The following is a 20,674-nucleotide window of genomic DNA, read 5'->3' on the forward strand; positions in this document are numbered from 1 at the left end:
CCAAAAACAAAGCCTAAAGGATTGTAAATGTCATACCCATCAACAGTTTATGTTTTGTTTCAATATTTATTGGTAAAAGTGATTTAGTAAAGAAGCGACATGGTTTGTGTTGTACACCTACGTGACTACAAGAAATCATAATATGTTTGCGTAAATAATTTAAAGAGGAGAAATGTTACTTTTGGGCGTTTTTTCAATCTTAGAAGAATATCATTTAATAAAAAAAAAAATTGTGTAATAAATTTGTTTGAAGGTAAATTTTGTTTTTAAGAGTAGTGACATTTTTATTTTGTAATTTTACTTTAAATCTTTGAATTATTATACGATTTGAAAAACTTTTCAAATTTCAAAAGCTCTCTAAACTTTCAATTATAATCAATTTAAACCCTTCTATTAGATTTTAAACATTAAAAAGTAAAACAATGACATTCATACTCCTAACTTTTTTATAAAACTTCAAATTTAGCCTTTATTTCAAATTAAAAAATAAATAAATAAAAAAAAAAAATTTTAAAAAAAAGAGTCAAGAATATTTTAGCATTTTTAAGAGTAAATTAAGAATGAAAGTTAACTGCTAAATATCACAAAAAAATTTAAATTAACTGTAATTAAAAGTTCATAAATTTGAATTAAAAAAATTTACAGTTTGAAGAGGTTACTCAAATAGCGTATAATTCCAAGTCTAAAGTCAAACTATTCCTTATTTTTTTAATTTCTTTAATCCCAGGTAGATATTTTCACTCGTGTTGTCACACGTGTCATCAAAGCTGGGAGAGAATTTTTTTTAAAATTAATTAATTAAATTGAAATAAAGGACAGTACCCGATTTTATTTATTTTCCCTAAAGATGATTTCGACCCCACGCAAAACAAAGGCATGCTGTTGGGCATCATCTTTGTGCTCAGCTAATTCTGGTTAAAATGATTTGATGTGACCATTCAAGCCCCTCCATGCCAAACCAAACATCCCCGCCCCCACCCCCCACTCTTCTCCACCATATTTCTTTCCTTTTTCTTTTCTGTGGTGGGAATATCTTCCCATTTCCAGAGCTTCTTGATTCTTCCACGGAGGAAATCTATCGAAAATAATAAATAGCATAATAAAAAGATAAAATTAATTCATGCCCACGCACATTACACTAATTAATTAAAACCCCACCCCCCCCACGACATCCTTTCACATATTAGTTCAGCACAGATAGCTGCATCAACGAGCTTCTGGAATCCGATGAACCTCCGACGGCCGTCACAACTACAACCCCATTTGAGTCCGACATCTCTACATGACCCAAGCCGCCATTAACGGTCTCCAGTACTTGTGGCTTCCTACGCTTCCTTTTCTCATACGCAATCCCTCTCGCCTTTGCCTGAGCGTCCCTCACTTCCCTAAGGTACAGCCTCACGGCACGCGCGCCAAACGGGTTGGTCTCCGGCTTCCCGCCGTTTTCTTCGAAGGCTGCGCGGAGGCGGCCGATGAGAGCGTCAAGGCTGCCCCATGCTTGTCGCAGCGGGCAAGGGCAGGGTGCTGGCGGGTGAGGGTGCCCGAAGAACGGGCAGAGGTCAGCGTGGACCTTCGTCTTCCCGAATTGGTCCAGGTACCGGAGAAACTCCAGAACATGGGCGCCGCTGCAACGGGAGAGAGTCAAGGGCGGGCGGTGGTTCTTCAGGTACTGCACAAACGTGTTCCAGTCCCGCCGCTTCTGGGACTCGTACCGGCTCAGCATCGGCGGAGATGGTGCGATCAACGCCTCGTGGTGGGCTCTCTGGGTGGTCCCCGAAGAAGTGCTGTTCGTTGAGCCGCTGCACCGACTGAGAGAGGCCGAGGCCGCCGCCGCCGCCGCAGCAACAGCAGCCGACATGTTAAGTTATGGTTCTTTCTTGTTGGGATGCCTACGAGGAGCTTGTAAAAAGACCTGTATGAAAAAAGAAGGAGGCTATGGGAAGCATATGGAAGAGCAAGGGAGGATATATAGGAAGCCAAAGGGAACAAAAGAGGGGCCCATGCATTAGAGAGGAAGAGGAAGAAGACAGTCTGAAAATGGATGACTTGAAAGGTCACGTCAAAATTTTCACCTGCTCTCAATCAATCTCTCTCTTTTGGCACCTTACTCTTACTGGACCTGTACTGGTTAATCCTGAAAAGTCCATTTAAACTTGACAACTCTTGTAGTTGTACATGCGACGTGACTCGCCGGTAACCTTGGAATTCAATTCACCATATATATATATATATATATATGTATATATAGTCCAAATCATTGCATACTTTTAAGTCGCGATCTTCAATCAATAGAACTATTTTTTACGACAATAACTATACTTATTTATATTCTTAATTCGAACGGAGAATTAACTAGTTCAAACTAGACAGTGTAAGAAGCAAAATCAAGTGAGACGTATTCGTCCGTTCCAAGTTACGTTGTAAGTTAAGTTTGAACTGAAGTTCTTTGAAGCTTGATAGAGATATGAAGATCATTTCCGAGCTATTTGTTCCAAGTTCTATTTTAAGCCGTGTCCGAACTGAACCTATTCCATGGTTTTTCACAAGAATCCTTGTTTTAGTGCGTAAACCTAGCACAGTTCGAACCGAAAAATAACCAATTTGAACTTATCAATCTTGTTTTCATGTAGAAAGAAAAACATGATTCTTATTGTTTGTTTTTAAAATTTTGCATTATATTGACATATACCTATTCAATACGCATTCTATGTGTTGTTTGGGGTTTTAGGCTATATTTTTCATATTCTTTTAATTTCATTTTAAAAATACTAATGCGGCATATTGGACAAATGTCTGTCCCTGATAGGTTTGATGTATTTAACCTTATTTATAATTTCTTTTATTAAAAAAGTATTTATATTTACATTTATAATTTTCTTTTTGTTCTTTTTTTTTTAATATCCTTTTATTAAAGGGGATACATATTGCCTTTTATTAGGTATGACGCAGCATAGCCGTTACAAATTTAAAGAAAGATGGATGAAATTATTTATTTGATAATTGTTCTAACCTTAGCGAGTAAATCATAAAACTTAAACCTTACATAGTAAATTAATAAAAAGTGATACCTCAGGGACCTCGGAATATTTTTCCAACAAAAAAAAAAAAAATTACTTGTCATTGCTTTCTTTTATTTATTTTTTAGTTAATTTCATAATAAGTTTATTATTCCAAAAAAATTTGACATTAAATTCAAATCAATGCTAATAAGTTTAAATTAAGTCATAATTTTTTATTATTTCAAAAAGTCATTGTAATCTAACAGAAACTTATATAAATATACTTAAACCTAATTTAACACTAAAAAAAAAAAATACTAATAATAGATGGTATTTTGATAGTTAAAAATCTCACAAACGGTAATTCATACACAAAACCCCACACCGTAAAAAGGGTCTAATATATATGTTTACCCTTTTGCAGTTTTGTGGGTCTAGTGTACCAAAAATATCTATTACTATTATTTACATAAAGGGGAATTTTAGGTTTTTTTTTTTTTTTTCTCAGTGTATTTATTTATTTTTTTTGGTCTTAGGTGAATATTATTTTTTAAAAAAATAAAAAATAAATTGTCTTTTATTTTTCTCACTTAAATTTTAGAAAATAATACATACCTAAGACTATGAGAACACCAAGAATCCAAGAAAATATAAGGAGAACACTTAATATTTTTCTTACATAAAACATAATAAATAAATAAAACTTGTAAGCTTAAGTGAGTCTCCAAATGTAGTTTAATTAACAAAAAATAAACTTATAATCAATGGAAATGTACACATATAAGCCGTGAAGGAAATAAAGCAGCCCACATCTTGGCCAAAGAAGCTTTGATTTTTTCAGAAGATAGAGTTTGGGGGGAGATGATTCCAGATTGTATCAAACAGATCATTGTCACAGAGCAAAACGCTCTGGCTTGATTATACCCACAAAGTGTTTTCTCACTCTTGTGTTTTTCTAATTATTATCAATGAGAAATTTCGACATTTACTAAAAAAAAATGTAGTTTAATTAAGCTTATATTACTTTTACTCTTAATAGTTAATACTCATTATATCATGATAACTGATAGGGAACTACTTTGAAAATGGTTTCTTTTTTTAATAATTATTTTATGTTTTAAAGAATTGCTTTCTAAAATGTGGATACCACATTTGAAAAAATTTATACGGGTCACATCTAAAAAACTCATTTCAATAACTACTTTGAAAAATATTTCTAAAATTATTTTCTCAAAACATATAAAAAAACAAAAAGAAAATTTGGGTTATAGGAGGCCATCCTCCACATGCCGGTGGTAGCCACCAACAGATCTAGCGGCCACTACGATTACCACCAAACAATTAGATAGATTCGATGGCCACACCGTGGCCGCCAAAACATGTCGTTTTGGGAGCGATAACTTATTATTGGTTTGCCTATAAACATGGCTTTGTACATAAATTCAACTAAATGTACATAAAATGCAACTTACAAAAAAAAAAAAAAAAAAATGAGAAGCAAATGGATTTCATTATTTTGTGAGTAATAGAAATAGAGGGGAATCCTTTAAAGAAGGAATTATAGGGAAAAGAAAGAAAAATAAATAAAAGTGAATTAAGTGATAAGATAAAGGAGTACTCAGATCATTGGATTGAGAGAGAGAAGTGAGTGTGCAATGACGACATTTTATCCTTTCTTTGGCTTGCTTTAATTGAGTTTGGGGGTGGGATGTTACATCTTGTCGAGACGTCAAATCCTTTCTTTTCTTTTTTGTCCACTGCTGCTTTCCATCCATCAATCAATCAATCACACTCACCAGCTGCCTTATAAATCTTGTCAGTTTTAGCTTTACCCTTTGCAATTGCCTCTTTCATATGCAATCCCCTCCATCTCATTTCTGGTCGAGTAATGAAACTACCATCCATATTTAGCTCTTTCTGAATCCTGACGTGCAACCATGGCAAAAATGGGTTGGGGAAGTCGGGTTTGGATTGGCTTGTTTTACCTGTTAATCTGTTTAGATTGACAAGAATTCGACCTGTTTAATAAATTGGTTAAACATGTTGACCCAAATATAATACGCTAATTTAATGTGTGATACGATACGACCCGTGTAACATGTTTAATTAACAAATCGTATTGAGTTGATACAACCTGACACGAATATCCTAATTTTTATAGACAAAATAATAATTAAGTTATCACTCCTAAAATGACATTTTCTAGCTGTCATTGCGTGGCCATCGAATCTGTCTAATTGTTTGGTGGTAGTCATAGTGGTTGTTAGATCTGTCGGTGGCTGCCACCCGCCTATAGAGGACAGCCTCCTATAACCCAATTTTGCTTTCTGTTTCTTATGCGTATTGAGAAAATAATTTCAAAAATACTTTTCAAAGTAGTTATTCAAGCGAGTTGGGAAAACCTAACCCCTTGTTTGGTAAAGGAGTTGGAATTGACTTAGACACTGATCATTACCATTTTCCAAAAAAATTAACATAAAAAACATTTTCATTTTTTCACTTTTTATATCACATCATTCATTTTTTATTATTATTCAAATAAAAAAATCACTACAAAACAAAACTTTTTCAATTTTTCATACCACTTTTTCACTTTTTTACTTTTTTATACAAAACATTTTTTTTTTTTTTCACATCAACTACAATGTCTAGGCCAACCCGTTTATCAAACACCACCCAAATGTGGTCTACACATTTTAGAAAACTATTCTTTACAACATAAAATAATGGGAAAAGTTCATATAACCCATTTAAACTATAATTCAATTTATCATGTCCTCTTCAAACTTTCAATTGTGACAATATTCTTCCAAACTACCAAAAATTTTCAATGTTCTCCCTAACGAAAACTACGCTTAATAAAATAAAACCAAAAATACTAAAAATTCTAGAAAAAAACAAAAAAAAACAAAAATTCCAAGTGGCGGCCAAATTTAATTATTATTTTTTAATTCCTTTTTATAATTAAAAAAAAATTAAAATTTTCGTTCTAAAAAAAATTGTTTTTTTTTAATTAAATTTTCATTTTTTAAAAAAAAAAAATTCATTTTTCAAATTTATAAAGGTATTTTTATCTTATTAAAAAATTTATAGGATTATTTTTGTATGTTTCCTAGCCTTGGGGGCATTAACAATTGGTTAGTAGTTTTGGAGAATATTGTCACAATTGAAAGTTTTAGGGATATTGTCAATTAGGTAGTAGTTTGAGGAGGGTACCTCGACTTTTCCCTAAAATATATATATATATATAAACATTTTCAAAGTAGTTCCCTATCAATTATCATGATATAATGAGTATTAACTATTAAGAGTAAAAGTAATATAAGCTTAATTAAACTGCATTTGGAGACTCGTTTAAGCTTATAAGTCCATTTATGTATGAGAAATGTTGGATGTTCTTCTTATACTCTTTTGGTATTTTCTTGATTTTAGGTGTATATTATTTTTTAAAAATCAAGTAAAAATAAAAGCCAGTTTCTTTTTTATTTTTTTTTAAAATAATATCCACATAAGATAGAAATAAAACATGTCATTTCCCTTTATATAAATATATAATAGTAAGACCTACAAAAGGATAACATATATATATATATATATATATATATATTAGACCGTTTTTCCGGTGTGGGGTTTTATGTATGAATGACCGTTTGTGAGCTTTTTAACTATAAAAATACCATCTATTATTGGTTTGTTTATAGAGTTAAATTAGGTTTAAGTATATTTATGGAAGTTTCTGTTTTTTTTTTTAAATAATAAAAAATTATGGCATAATTTAAACTTATTAGCATTGATTTGAAAAATATTCCAAGGTCCCTGATGTGTATCACTTTTTTATTAAGTTACTCCATAAGATTTAAATTTTATCATTTACTCGTTAAGGTTAGAATTATTATCAAATAAGTAATGTTAGATGTGGCATTCAAAATCACCATTAAATCAAAATTCAAGTATGATTCATATAAAAATTTAGCAGTAATTTTAAAAATTACATCAACTTTAGAAGAATAAAAAGATAGTATCTATCATTACTCATTATCAAATAGATGATTCCATCCATTTTTCTTTAAATTTCTAACGAATCTGCTACATCATACATAATAAGGCAACGTGTATTCCCTTTAATAAAAAGATATAAAAAAATAAAGAGCAAAAAAAGAAAATTATAAATTATAAATATAAATATAAATATTTTTTTTCCATAAGAGAAATTATAAATAAGGGTAAATACATTTTTAGTACCCCTGCTTTGCCTTGTTATCCAATAGCCACCTCAATTTTGCATGAGTATTAGAAATGGTATGTGTAGGCATCTTAAAAACGCAATTGGTACTTCTGTCAATTTCAAACCTATTAGGTATAGCCATTTGTCCCATATACCGCATTAGTATTTTTAAAATGATATATATATATATATATATATATATATAGCCTAAAACTCCAAACAACACATAAAAATGGGTGTTGAATAGGTATATGCCAATATAATGCGAAATTTTAAAAACAAATAGTAACCATAAAAACTCAACAAATATAATGAAAGTAATAAATCAATCAGCACAAGTAATTTGGTAACAAAGTAGACTTTTGAATAATTCTTTAAATGTAAAACCACTTCAGTGCAGCCAAACTTAAGAAATTAATTTACCATAGAAGAATTAAAAATTACAAGTTCACACATTTACAAAACTTTTGAAGTTGACATTTTCTTGTATTAAATAAGTAGCTCAACCAAACTTTAAGAGAGGAAATACCTAAATATTCTAGGTTCAATGAATCATTTCTTAGCACACGACTCTATGGCTTAAAGTCCTTTACAAAAATCGTGCTAGAAGAAACCTTATATATATATATATATATATAGAGAGAGAGAGAGAGAGAGAGAGAGAGTACACCTGGTTATAAACGGTATATATATTCTTAAAATGTAAAACGATTGTTTTTAAAAAATGACTAAATTTAGCTAAAAAATAGGTCGAATACCCAATTATTTAAAAGATCTAATTACCGATCCAAATAACTGATTATCAGCTAGTAACTAACGGTTATTACATAACTAGATAACCGGTTATTGGTTTTGAATTTCAAAAATTGACAAACCGGCTACTCCAGTTTCGATTTACGGTTATTAGCTAAAACCGCTAACTGAAACCAAGTTTACACCCGTAGTTGGAACCAAAGAAAAAGTTGTTTTCTTGCTTGCTGAATATTTCCTTTCAATGGAATAATCAAATTCTATTGCCCAACACATGTCACTTGGGCAGTAAGGCTGGTAGACAATCTTCATTCTTGATGGGAACTCTTCTACCAGTTATTGAACTCTCCTAAATTAAATTCTTACATAAATTCTTAAGCATTCTCAGCAAACTCCTTATAAGGGAGTTTGTTCCTTAAGTTTAAGAAATATGCCCAAAAAATCGCAAAAAACGTCCTACAGCAGACTCCCTAAATGAACCCTAAACATTATGATTGTTACAGTGAAACTCAATATTTTGAATTCCACTATTGCAATCCTTATAATTATTCAAATAAAATAAAAATGATTCTCTCTCCTCTCTCCTCTCATGAGTCATGTCTCACAATTTTCTCTCATCTCTCCTCTCATATATATAATATAATTAAAAAAAAGCAAATATTTTAATGATATAGGGAATTATTAAAGGAAGCTATTGTAGTGTATTTTGACGTAAGAAAGCAAAAAGTAATTTGGATCCTTAAATGTAAGGAAAATGACAAGGAAGTTGCTGGGAATGCTAAGCACATGTGATTATCTTATGTATTTTTTATTGCGTGTAAGAATTATATGTTTTAAGAATACATATCGTATGCTTTGTTAATTTTATTAAAAATTATTGTAAGAACTGCATACTCTAAAAAAAATGTTTATTTAATAGACTGAATTGAACAAGTTTTTAACAACCGAGTTTGGAGAAAGAATATCTATTTGTTAATATATTTTAGGGTGTGTTTTTGTGTGTTTTGTTTGAAAAAATGTTATGAAGGTAAATTTATTTTTTATTTTTATAAATATTTTAGGTTAACCAAATAAATAATGAAAGATACCCAACAACCTTCCTGATTGTGGCTCACATATTATTCATCCAAAAAAAAAATTATGGTCCACGAGTTTTGTGATGTTGATACTAAAAAGAATTTGCACCAAAAAGAGAAAGGAAAGAGGTCAAAACTTCAATCATTCAATCCCAATTGTAACCAACATAGAGAAACTGCTTAAGCCGGTCTTTAAAATTGTGATGTGTCTTTTAATTATAGAGAAGTGTTAGAGAACTAAACAAATGAACTTTAAAATTTTTTTAAATTGATGTGGCAGACGGTGAGTCGCAAACAAGGAAAAGATAATTGCATTTTTTTTTAATTCAAAAACCCTTGCCACATCAGTTTGAAATTTTTTCTAAATTTATCTATTTGGCTCTTTAGCACTTCTCTTATATATGACACATTAGACCGCCTTAAGTAGCTTGTCAATGTTGATTATAATTGGGATCGAATAATTGAAGTTTTGACCTCTTTCCTTTTTCTTTTTGGTGCAAATTCTTTTTAATATCAACATCACAAAACTTGTGGACCATAATTTTTTTTTCGATGAATAACATGTGAGCCACAATTAGGAAGGTTGTTCGGTATCTTACATTATTTATTTGGTTAACCTAATATATATATATATATATATATATATATAAGTTTTCACCACTATGTCACATCAAAATACATTTTCAAAAACAAAAAACATACCCTAAAACATATTAATAAATAGATATTCTTCTTCCGAACTTGGTTGTGAAAAATTTCATCACCTCAGTCTATTAAATTAACATTTTTCTTTAGAGTATGCGATTTTTACAATGATTTTTAATAGAATTAACAGAGCATACGACATGTGTTCTTAAAACATGTAATTCTTATACGTATTAAAAAATACGTGCACTTAAGAATTTATGTAAGAATTTAGCGATTGGCAGAAGAGTTTCCCATCAAGAATGAAGATTGTCTACCAGCCTGACTGCCCAAACAAAACTCATTTCTATTTCTCACATCAAACTTCTTACACCCAAAAACTAAGGCAAGCCCCACTCAAAATCACAGATTGCACACAGTAAAATGTATATATATATACATTTTCAGTATGAAGCTCACTATAACAATGGTGAGCCAAGATTGTTCCTATCCTATTTCTCTCTTTACTTTTTGTTAAGAAGGTGAGCCAGGTTGCGAAGTTCCTCGAACCCATGCATTGTTTCTGCATCAAACCCACCTGCAAACTGCATCAAACATGAAGAGGAAAATAATCAATATGGTTATCTAATATTTCAACACAAACCCACCATCTGCCTCATATTTATGGATAACGAGCTCATAACCCGCGCATAGCGCGGCATTCTTTATTAAAATTTAATTTTAAAATTTAAATGCATTTTTATCGTATTTTTTATTATAGATTGTAAAAAAAATCTATCGCATGTTTAAATATACTACACAATGCATGTTTAAATCATAGAAAATTATGTCACCTATTATATTTCAATCAAATAAAACTCATATAATTATGAACATTGGAAAAAAAAAATACAAAGCAAAAGAAACAAACTCCTTTTTTTTTTGGATACAATAATCAATGCTTAATTATTTCTTTAGTGTTTAAAAATTCAAATGAAGAACATCTCAACAAAAAAATTTAACAAACAAAACAGAAACATGAAAGGAAAAATCGTGTGTTAATAAAAGAGAGAGATCATAACGCTTAATTCATTAACAAAAATAGAAAAGGAAATTATTAAAAACCGGTTCAATCTCAAAGAGTTTGGTTCAATTATTAAAATTATGAGTAAAAAAACCGGTTTATTATTTAAAAAGTATGGGTCACGCCACATGTCGCAATTCTAGAGAATTCTAAGAGGGTTTCGGCTATATATATATATATATATATATATATATATATGACAAGCATAAGAAGGTATAAGTAACCTTTCCTATGAACAAGGCTTCTCCTTTATATTTTTAGAGCATTTTTTAGAGTAATGCTATAAATCTTCCTAAAGTCATCCCAAATGTGATGTGACTTTTAAAATCACCGTTGAATTTGAAATGTAATTTATTGACTTTTCATCTATTAATGATTTTAAAAAACACATCACATTTGGGATAACTCTAGGAGAACTCTAGGAGGACTTATAACATTACTCCATTTTTTGTACTCTATATGTGTGCTTTGAAGAGAGTTAGTTAGCTTCAATTAATTTTTTCCCAACTTTTTCATGACCAAACCAACGTGGAAGTAAAAACAAGCCAAAAAGTATCATTGCTATGCTACAAACCTGATGAATTCTGAAAGCAAATCGCACTCCCTGAAGTAGCATATAGTCCATTGCAGGATCTTTTTCCAGAGCTGCCTTTGACTGAAGTTCCATTGCTGCCCTCTTCATGTACATCTTTGCCAACTTGACTGAGCCAAACTTTATCTGTAACATAAGTGGTTCAATCAATTGCCAAGTGAAGTCACTCAAAGTATTCTATAAGAGGTAGCAATAAATGGAACCCATGTATTCTTACAAGCCTGAAGCCTAAGCATGCTAGAATAGTCAGGACCCGATTTACAGAATTTCTCTGCACACTATATGATCTTTAAACAATGAAAAGCATTATCAGGTTTACCTTGCTTATAATACCATTATCAAGTATCCAATCTGTGGGAATGTGAAATTCTTTGCAATTACGCATCAACGAATCCCTCGTTCGGAGAAGGTTATAAACAATGCGCTCCATCCTAATAGTGTGAAATGTTAACAAGTTGGCATTTATAATATATTGGAATCCTAGGAAAAGAATGATTTCCGGAAAACCAATATAAATTCAGAGAAGAAAATATCAGATTCTTACTTCTCAGACAAGACAACCATTTTCTTTAGTGCAATGTCACAAGGCAGTCGGGGATCATCCTCATAAGACAACACTTCAGACTCCAATTTCTTAAGATCTCGATACCCAAATGCTGCTTCTCGCAATGTGTCAGCTTTCTTTTCTGGCCAATCGAAGTGCTTTAGGACGGCCCTTTCGTCCACCTTCAAGAAGGAAGCAAACAGAGAATCCACATAACTGTTATCTACATTATAACATAAATAATATAACAACAATCTTGAACGATCCCAAGAAACTAAACCCAAAAATGTTAACTTCAAAAGTAAAATTCTCAACTCAACTAAGCCTTAATCCCAACTAATTTGGGTTGGTTGGTTACATGATTCTTTTACACACGGGACATGATAAACGTTATCATGCTGGCTGTCAACCTCCTTTATTCTAGCTTGGGACTGACTATGCAGAAAAGACATGATGCCAACGGATGACAAGATTGTAGAGATTATTTCTAGTAATCAATATCAAAAGCTATTTAGTTATACAGATGTTGCCTAATGCATTGTCTTTGAATTTGTTTATCCTTCGCATACATATGCCTGTATAGTCACATCCCCATAGGCTTTTAAACCAAATAAACTAGAGAGAGAGCAGACGAAATTTTTTAAGACTTCCAGGAACAAAAATTATGAAATTAAAATAGTTATTATGGGAGTAACAGTGATCTACTTACAAGAAAGCAAAGTTCATCATCTAGCCACTTCACGAATGCCACAACATCTTCGATATTCTGATAAACTGCATGATTCACCTCACTTATCAATGAATTTACAAATTCCCCTTGAGTCTCAACATCTGCTTTTATCTACATTACAAAAGATAAATACACTTCAATAAGGATATGAACCAGGTTATGTACTAAACAAACAAATATTAAAGCTATGAAACTGTACATATCATTTGTGCTTCATATAATAGGCAAGAAGATAGGAGAAGAAAATTTCACTTCTCAATTAGCAACTTCAATCATGCTACAAGATAAGTTTTTATCACTTCCCAGCAGTTAAGAAGGGAATCTTAATTTGAAAACAACTTTGGAGTTATTATCATTTATCAAATTAAACTCCTTCAATGGCTATATAAATAAATATTCTAACTGAAGAAAGAATAAGAAAAGAGTGAACACTTACAGCAAGCAAATGTGAGGATCGGTTCTCAATTTCTCCAATCATGCTACTACGAACATTTGCGACATCTGGGGCATCACAGATTCCACCATTTGAAGAATCCTTTCTAGAATCTCTCTTCATGAGTGAATGGTAAAACTCGACTACTTGGGGGGCTCGCTTGACCACTCCTGTAGTACTCCTCACTGCAAACTTGGGAGGTGGTGGGGGAGGTGGAGGTGGTGGCGGAGGCAGTGGAATTAGAACAGAACCTTCTTCCTTAGGTCCACTAGAAATGGAACATGAAGGCCTTGGAGGAGGATTTGGGATACGCAAAGCCCTTTTCTCAACATCTAAAGAAGATGAAATTTTATTAGCTTCTTGGAAGTTTCTAAAAACTTGTGGTCTATGAACCATACCCAAATCATATTTTTGAGAGGCTAATGGCTCTACTTCCTTTTCCATATCTTTTATACATACAAAACAATCAGACTGCCTTCTCGCACTTGGTATCAGCTCTTCTTCACAGCATTTGGATCCACTGATAGAGTGTCTTCTCCTAGGACTTCTGACTTCCTCCAAATCAACCCAGTTTTTATCTACAAGACCATCTGTGCATTCTACATTTGGCAACTCTTCATCACTAATCGGCCATTTCTTTAACTTCTTTATCAGGTTTGATCTCTTTGCACTACTACATTCTAAGTACTCATTGCTTAGACAAGACAACGAGCCAACGGATTCACCACTCCTCTCAATTGAATGGGGACTAGACGACTTATCAGAACTCACTGTTGAGCATGAATTGCGCAACTCGGTTCTTAAACACGAATTCACCCACCTCAAGTAAGCAAGCTCCTCGACCTCATTCAATCTGCTTATCTGTAGTGCTTCAACTTGTTTGCACAAATCTTCATTTGTGTGTCTTAGCAAAGATGCTTCAGCTTTAATTTTTGCAACAATGTCGCTCTGATAATTATCAAGAAGGCAGAGAGTACAGTTACAAAACAAAGCAAACCAGATTAACACAGTTAATGTTTAGACTGTGGGAGGAAAATAAATTAAGGCTTAGCCAGTCCAATGTATTCATCAAACTCACTACCTATTTATTCGCTGAAGAATTATTAGGAGCATAAAATAAAGAATAAGTCCGCCATTGAAACTACATAAGATATTTTCTATCATTTGATGTTATCCATTTATGAAAAACGAACAAGTCATCTGAAGAAGGACAAATAGCACTGTACGCGTATAAACTAGGAGACGTAGCTAAGTTACACTAAAACAATTAGAAATTATTTCTCTCCGGGTCCTCAATCATCTAAACTAGGATAAATAGCAAAACTAAATCGATTAGAAGAAAAAAAAAAGGTTCTTTCTTTGTGTCAATGAAATAAAAATTCTAACATTTTCTCAGTAACCAAACAGACAAAGTAACTGACCACCAAATATATACATTACAAAGAACAGTTGCCGAGAATACCTCGGAAGCCTTAGCAACAGAAGCCAACTGAGACTCCATAGAAGCAAGTCTGCAAGCAAGGTTCCTCTTTTCAAGCTGTAGCTCCTTGTTCAGGCGCCTCAACTCCACAACCTCCATTTCATGGCCTTGCGACGACAATGCTATCGAACTCTCATTGTCTTCTCCCTTGGAAACCTCCGAAATCGAAGTTAGCGCTGAAATCTGCTCCAAAAGGCTCGTTTTCTCTGCTTCAAACAACCCCATTTTCCGAACAAGATCATCTAGTTCACTATTCTTCACTTCTAGTTCCCTTTCAAGGTCCAAAACTTTTGGATTTCTATTACATTCTGAAATCCCAGCTTGTAGCTTGAATTCTCTTTCCTTCGATTCTTGCAGCAGGCTTCTCAGATGATCTAGCTCTATAAACAAATCGCGCGAAGACTGCCTCCGGTGCGTCTGGTACGCCTGCGGGTGGACTTGGCTGGGATTCGCCGAGCACGACAAGTCGCCGATTAGCGACCGCTTGACGCGTGAGTGGGAAGGCACAAATGGGTTCTTCTGGTTCGCGCCGTCGGAGCCGGTAAGCGGCTGCTTCTTGGCTTGGACCGTCGCCTGCTGCGCCTGCGCTTTCTTGTCGCCTGAGAAGCCCTTCACAATCTGAGACCCCCACCGCAACCTTGAAGGGTTGCTATTGCCTTTGCTGTTTTGAGGCTTTGGTATCTGATTTTGATCGGCAAATTTCGGCGCTTTCGCCCGATTCACTGATGGGTTTGATTCTCTCATTGTTGAAAGCAAACAAAAATCGTAGCTTTTCGGAATCGGAACACCTAACAGAAAACTGTTTGTGCAATCCGAAAAACTATCCAACAGAAACCATCAGATTTTTATTCCCCCAGATGCAAATACAGACAAATAAGTAAACATTCACACATTCAGTAATGAAGGGTTCTTTCAGAAAAAGCCCTTTTCGTTGTTTGATCTCTTCTACACTATTTAAGCATTTGAGGAAAAGGGTGTTGCCTGTTGGCTAAAAAGTGCGCTTTCCATAATTAAAGAAGAAAATGGCTTAAAACAGGGGATTTTGTGGAGGGTGGGGGGTTTTGAAGTGGGGGAGGTGGAGCTGGTGATTTTTCTTTGAATGGGAAAGTGTGATGACGGCTCCAATTCCAAGATCATAGTGCATTTGACGAGAGAAATGGCAGCTTTAGCTTTATTGCAAAACATTTTGAATTTTTGAAATTTGAATGTGGCCTTTGCCACTGGAAGAGACAACGGTCGTATTGTGTGCCTGGCCCCACAACGCACGTTTGGGGAATATGGTCCCAGATGAAGGCCATTTTCGTCAAATGAGTAGTAAATCGTCTCGCAAATATATGAGAAAATGCAACTTCCCTCGCTGACTTTTTGTCTCTTTCGCTTTCGCACCCTCATAAATGACATAGAGAGACGAAATTGCCCTTCCATTTGTTGGAAGACAAATTTCAGTCCCATCGCCATCGGGTACCCGGGCAAAAGGCACATAACCGTCCCTGGCCAAATGACATTTCTGCGGAGAACGGGAAAATTAATAAGTTTATAACAAATCTCAGTCAAAACTAATAAAACGAATGGTTCAATTCCATATCCATTCTTAGGGGTGGGTATGTTCGAAAAAGTCATTATCTGTCGGTTAACTGCATTTATTGGTTAAATCGGTTAATTCACCTATAGCATTTTGATAAGAAAATATTTTAAAATTTTCGGTTAATTTCAGTCGATTTATCAGTTAACCGTGTGCCTTTTTAATTAGGTTAATGCTATTTTTAAATGAGCTAGAAATTGGTTGTTTTTGGGGGCTCACATTTTGTTTTTTTGGGCTAAAAAGTCTAAAATAACTTATTGAATACGTTTTTTTGGGCTAAGATCATTCTTGGGGCCTAAATTAAATAACAAATTTTATGTACAGGCTTGGAGCTTTAACGAAGGTAAAGAGCTTTAACAAGTGTAAAGTTCTTTATGTTCTCATGGTTTTAAATTAGTATGCAGTTCACAAATTGGTTACAAGCTTTAATGAATGCTAACTATGTATTTTCACATATATTTTCAGAAAGAACTTCGAATAATAGATAAACAATTTGAAACTTTTGGTTTAATGGAAAATTACAGGATATAAAATTGATTATCTACATAGAACCTACAAAAATATGGGTAGATTCAGACAATCCCAAACCTACCAGTTCGGTTTGGTTAATCGATAAAAATAATTTTATACCAATTAACCGAACCGAACCGACGTCGGTATAAAAAATTCATATTGATTTTTGAACCACAAAAATCGGTTGACAGTTAATTTCGGTTCAGCCGTCGTCGGTAGGTGGTCGGTAATCGGTAATCGGTAAGCGGTTAATTTGCGGACCATGCTCGTGGCCAACCTGAAAAAAGGGCAAATTGTGCAGACTGATTAAGTTCAGAGGCAACACAGAGAGCTTGAACCAGAACATAGATTAACCAAATTCCCCAGGTCTTTGGGCAAACTAGAAAGCCAAGGGCATCCCAAGAGTTTCAATGTGTTTTACAATACGATGAGTGACACATAGGATTGACTAAATTGTGTGTGTCTAATGATTTGTCACTTGGCAAAACGGTGTGTTTTAGAATAGATTGATGGATGCTACGGAATTGGAGAAAAATGTATCGAAAGGGTTTAAGACGCCTATTCGATAAACTTAAGGAGTTAAAAAGTGAACAAAATTAAAAAATAAAAATAAAGTTGAGGGTTTTATTAGTTTTTACAAGTTGACTCATGAATTTATTATAGATTTACCTTTTTTTTAGTGAGTTATTTTATCTTCCTTTTTCTAATGTTTAGATAAAAAAAAAAAAAAGGTAGCTCAATCGGCTGGGATCACGCCTAATGAAGCGGAGATCACTAATTAGAATCTCCCTCCCCCCTTCTTGTGCGGACATGTAAAAAAAAGAGAAATGGAAAATTTCACTTAACAATTACCTCTTTAAGTCTAAAAATTCTCAATTTAATATATCAAACTTTTAATTTTTTGCAATATTACCCCTCTATTAGGCTTTTCTTTTGAATTCTGTCAAAATTTCCCAATACTTTCCTTTTTTCTTTTTTCTTTTTTTTTTCTACTATAAAACAATAAAATAAAAAATTGAAAAGATTTAGGTGTGAGTATTTTTACAAATTTTGTTAAATCCTGACAAACGCTAAAATGTTTGCATTTTTTTAAAAAAATATAAAATAGACTCCAAATACACCTAGGGGGAGGTGAATAGGTGTTTATCACAAAATTTGCATAATTAAAAATAGGGGAAACTTCACTGAAAACCCCTGAACTTCCACCCGATTTGATAAAACCCCCATAAACTTCAAAATCTCTCAATTTAGTCCCATGAACTTTCAATTGCTCTCAGTTTGGACCCCTTCGTCAGATTTTAAACGTTACATGACATTTATACCCCTGACTTTTGTATAAAATTCCAACTTCCAAAACGTTTTTTTTATTATTATTATTATTTTAAAAAAAAAACAAAAATCATGAATATTTTGGTCTTTTTTGTATTTTTAATGGCTAAAATTGACGGAAGGGTCCAAATTGAAAGTAATTAAAAGTTTAGAAAACTAAATTGAGAGATTTTGAAGTTTAGGGGGTATTTCAAAACGGGTGGAAGTTCGGAGGTCTTCAATGAAGTTTCTCCTTAAAAATATGAAGCATGCAATCATTCACTAAATATAATAGAAAGCAGTAAATCAATCAGACACAAATATTTGGTGATAAAAAGGAAACATTTTATAAATCTCTCTAAAAGTAAAACCTCTCCGGAAGAGCCAAACACAAGAAATCACTAAAAGAAAATCCAGATTACAGACACAAAGACACTTACAACCCTCTGTAAGATCAACAAGGTTCTTGCTTGTCCTTTAGCTCGACAATCTTCTTGAAGTGATTCTCCTTTATCAGATCCTCTGATAGACTTCTTATTTTTTTATGAACAAATTGGCTTTTCAAACACAGCAACACTTTAAGAGAAAATAGTTCTAAAGCTTTGAATACTGATAATTCTCTCTTAGCACAATATGAAATTTTGTCTCTCTGTTGCTCTAAAGAGTCCTATATATTAAGCAACTACGAATTAGATTTCCTTGCTGAAGTAGAAAACCTCATAATGAAAAATCTATAGTAGTGTTAGGATGGCTAACGGTTTCGTTCGAACAGAACTAAGGTTTTATAGAAGTCTAAGCTGAAGATGGAAAACCCCCTAATGCGGCAACAACATGCTTCCATTCGGACGGAGGTGACTTCCGTTCTGACGTGGCTTCACTCGTTCGAATGGGCTTGTGAACATGCAGCAAACAAAGCTCTCAGTTTTTACTATGTAACTCATCACATTCAGACGGACAGCGAACATGCAGCCAACGGAGCTCTCGGGTTTACTAACGTAATGCAGACGTTCGGACACAAGTGAATGCTCTTGCAAACGAAGCTTTAACCAAGAAAAAATTACAGTTTCGGACACCAAATTAGTCAACCTAAAAACTATGAAAAATTACAGTTTACCCCATAAAGTTGATAGCGTTTTTCAATTTGAACACCAAAGTTTCAATTTTTGCAATCCACCCCCACAAAGTTCCAATTTTTTTTCAATTCGACCAATATTATCCCAAAATTCTCATATTGCCCCTAATTTTTATTTTTATAATTTTTATTTTTTTAAAAAAAAAAACAAATTTGAGGATGCAAAAATGGTTAGATGGTCAAGCCACCCTGATTTTTTTTTTTAAAAAAAAAATTTATAAAAAAATAAAAAAATAAAAATTAGGGGTAATATGGGAAGTTTTAGATACAATTGGTCAAATTGCAAAAAATTGGAACTTTGGGGGGGGTGGATTGCAAAAATTGAAACTTTAGTGTTCGAATTGAAAAACACTGTCAACTTTGAGGGAGTAAACTGTAATTTTTCCTAAAAACTAATAGAAATAAAAATAAAAGTAGAAGAGAAAGATTATTTATCAAATACTTTTTTTTTTTTTGATAAGTAAAAAGATGAATTAAAGAGCGCAGAGGGGCGCAACCCTAGTACACAGGGAGTATACAAGAGAGCGACTAAGAGGAAGAAAAAGAGGAAGAAAACATAAAAAGAAAGTCAGGGAAGCTAATCACTATAGGCGCTAGCCATCCAGCAGTCCAAGTGAAAAGAGTGTACAAGAAAAAGTGTACAATGTCCTCTATATTCCTAGATGAGTCCTCGAAACATCTAGCATTTCTCTCACTCCAGATGCACCACATGAGGCAAAGAGGAACCATCTTCCACACCACAGCACTGCGAGACTTGCCACCCATCCACCAAGAAGCATACAACTCCCTAACACAACCAGGCATCACCCAACACAAACCAAACCGAGAGAACACGGCATTCCACAAGATACGCGCAACCCCACAATGAAGAAAGAGATGATCAACTGACTCCCCATCCGATTCACACATGCAACAACGATTTACCACTACAATACCTCTCTTCCGAACATTATCCAATGTTAGAGTCTTCCCAAGCACGGCCGTCCAAACAAAGAAAGCCACTCTTGAAGGAACCTTAGTGCGCCAAATACTTTTCCAAGGGAAAGGGATGGGATTTGTAGAAGCAAGGATCTTGTAATAAGATCTTACCTCAAAAGTTCCTTTACGAGAAGAGATCCACCACATCCTATCCTCCCCTACTCCACTCCTCGAATGCGCATACAAGAGCGTGTAGAAAGAGGCCAAGACCTCCACTTCCCAATCATGAACCCTGCGAATGAAGGACACGTTCCACTGCACAGAGCCATTTAGACACTCCCTGTTATCCGCAATAGAAGCATCCTTATTGGTGGCAATATTGAAGAGTCCAGGAAAAGCATCCTTGAGAGACATGGCACCACACCAGATATCCTCCCAAAACCTGATGTTGGACCCAAGACCAGGGACAAATCTGAAGTGACCTCGAAGTGACCTCCACCCCCTGCATATATGCTTCCATAGCCCCACCCCATGTGGACCACTAGGATCCCTAGAACGCCAACCGCCCCAAACCGCACCATGCTTAGCCACCAAGATCTTCCTCCACCAAGCCTCTTTCTCATAAGCAAATCTCCACAACCATTTCCCCAACAAAGCTTGATTCATCACACGCAAATTTCGGAT

The 20,674-nt window shown here is 33.9% G+C and overlaps 2 protein-coding genes across 2 annotated transcripts; both read right to left on the reverse strand.

Annotated features, from left to right (window-relative positions):
- Positions 1-798: 798 nt before the first annotated feature.
- LOC132170901 (protein LIGHT-DEPENDENT SHORT HYPOCOTYLS 4-like) lies at positions 799-2,145 on the reverse strand. Its single transcript, XM_059582050.1, has one exon. It carries the CDS (start codon positions 1,856-1,858, stop codon positions 1,184-1,186), a length of 675 nt encoding a protein of 224 aa, XP_059438033.1. The 5' UTR covers positions 1,859-2,145; the 3' UTR covers positions 799-1,183.
- A 7,807-nt stretch (positions 2,146-9,952) lies between these two features.
- Positions 9,953-15,678, reverse strand: LOC132171389 (protein CHUP1, chloroplastic-like). The gene is made up of 7 exons (XM_059582695.1): positions 14,520-15,678; positions 13,061-14,005; positions 12,604-12,735; positions 11,895-12,076; positions 11,670-11,781; positions 11,333-11,476; positions 9,953-10,279 (listed from the first exon to the last, which is right to left on the reverse strand). Exons 1-7 carry the CDS (start codon positions 15,279-15,281, stop codon positions 10,199-10,201), a joined length of 2,358 nt encoding a protein of 785 aa, XP_059438678.1. The 5' UTR covers positions 15,282-15,678; the 3' UTR covers positions 9,953-10,198.
- Between the last annotated feature and the right edge of the window lie 4,996 nt (positions 15,679-20,674).

The sequence above is a fragment of the Corylus avellana genome, chromosome ca2 (assembly GCF_901000735.1).
Source record: "Corylus avellana chromosome ca2, CavTom2PMs-1.0".
NCBI lineage: Eukaryota > Viridiplantae > Streptophyta > Magnoliopsida > Fagales > Betulaceae > Corylus > Corylus avellana.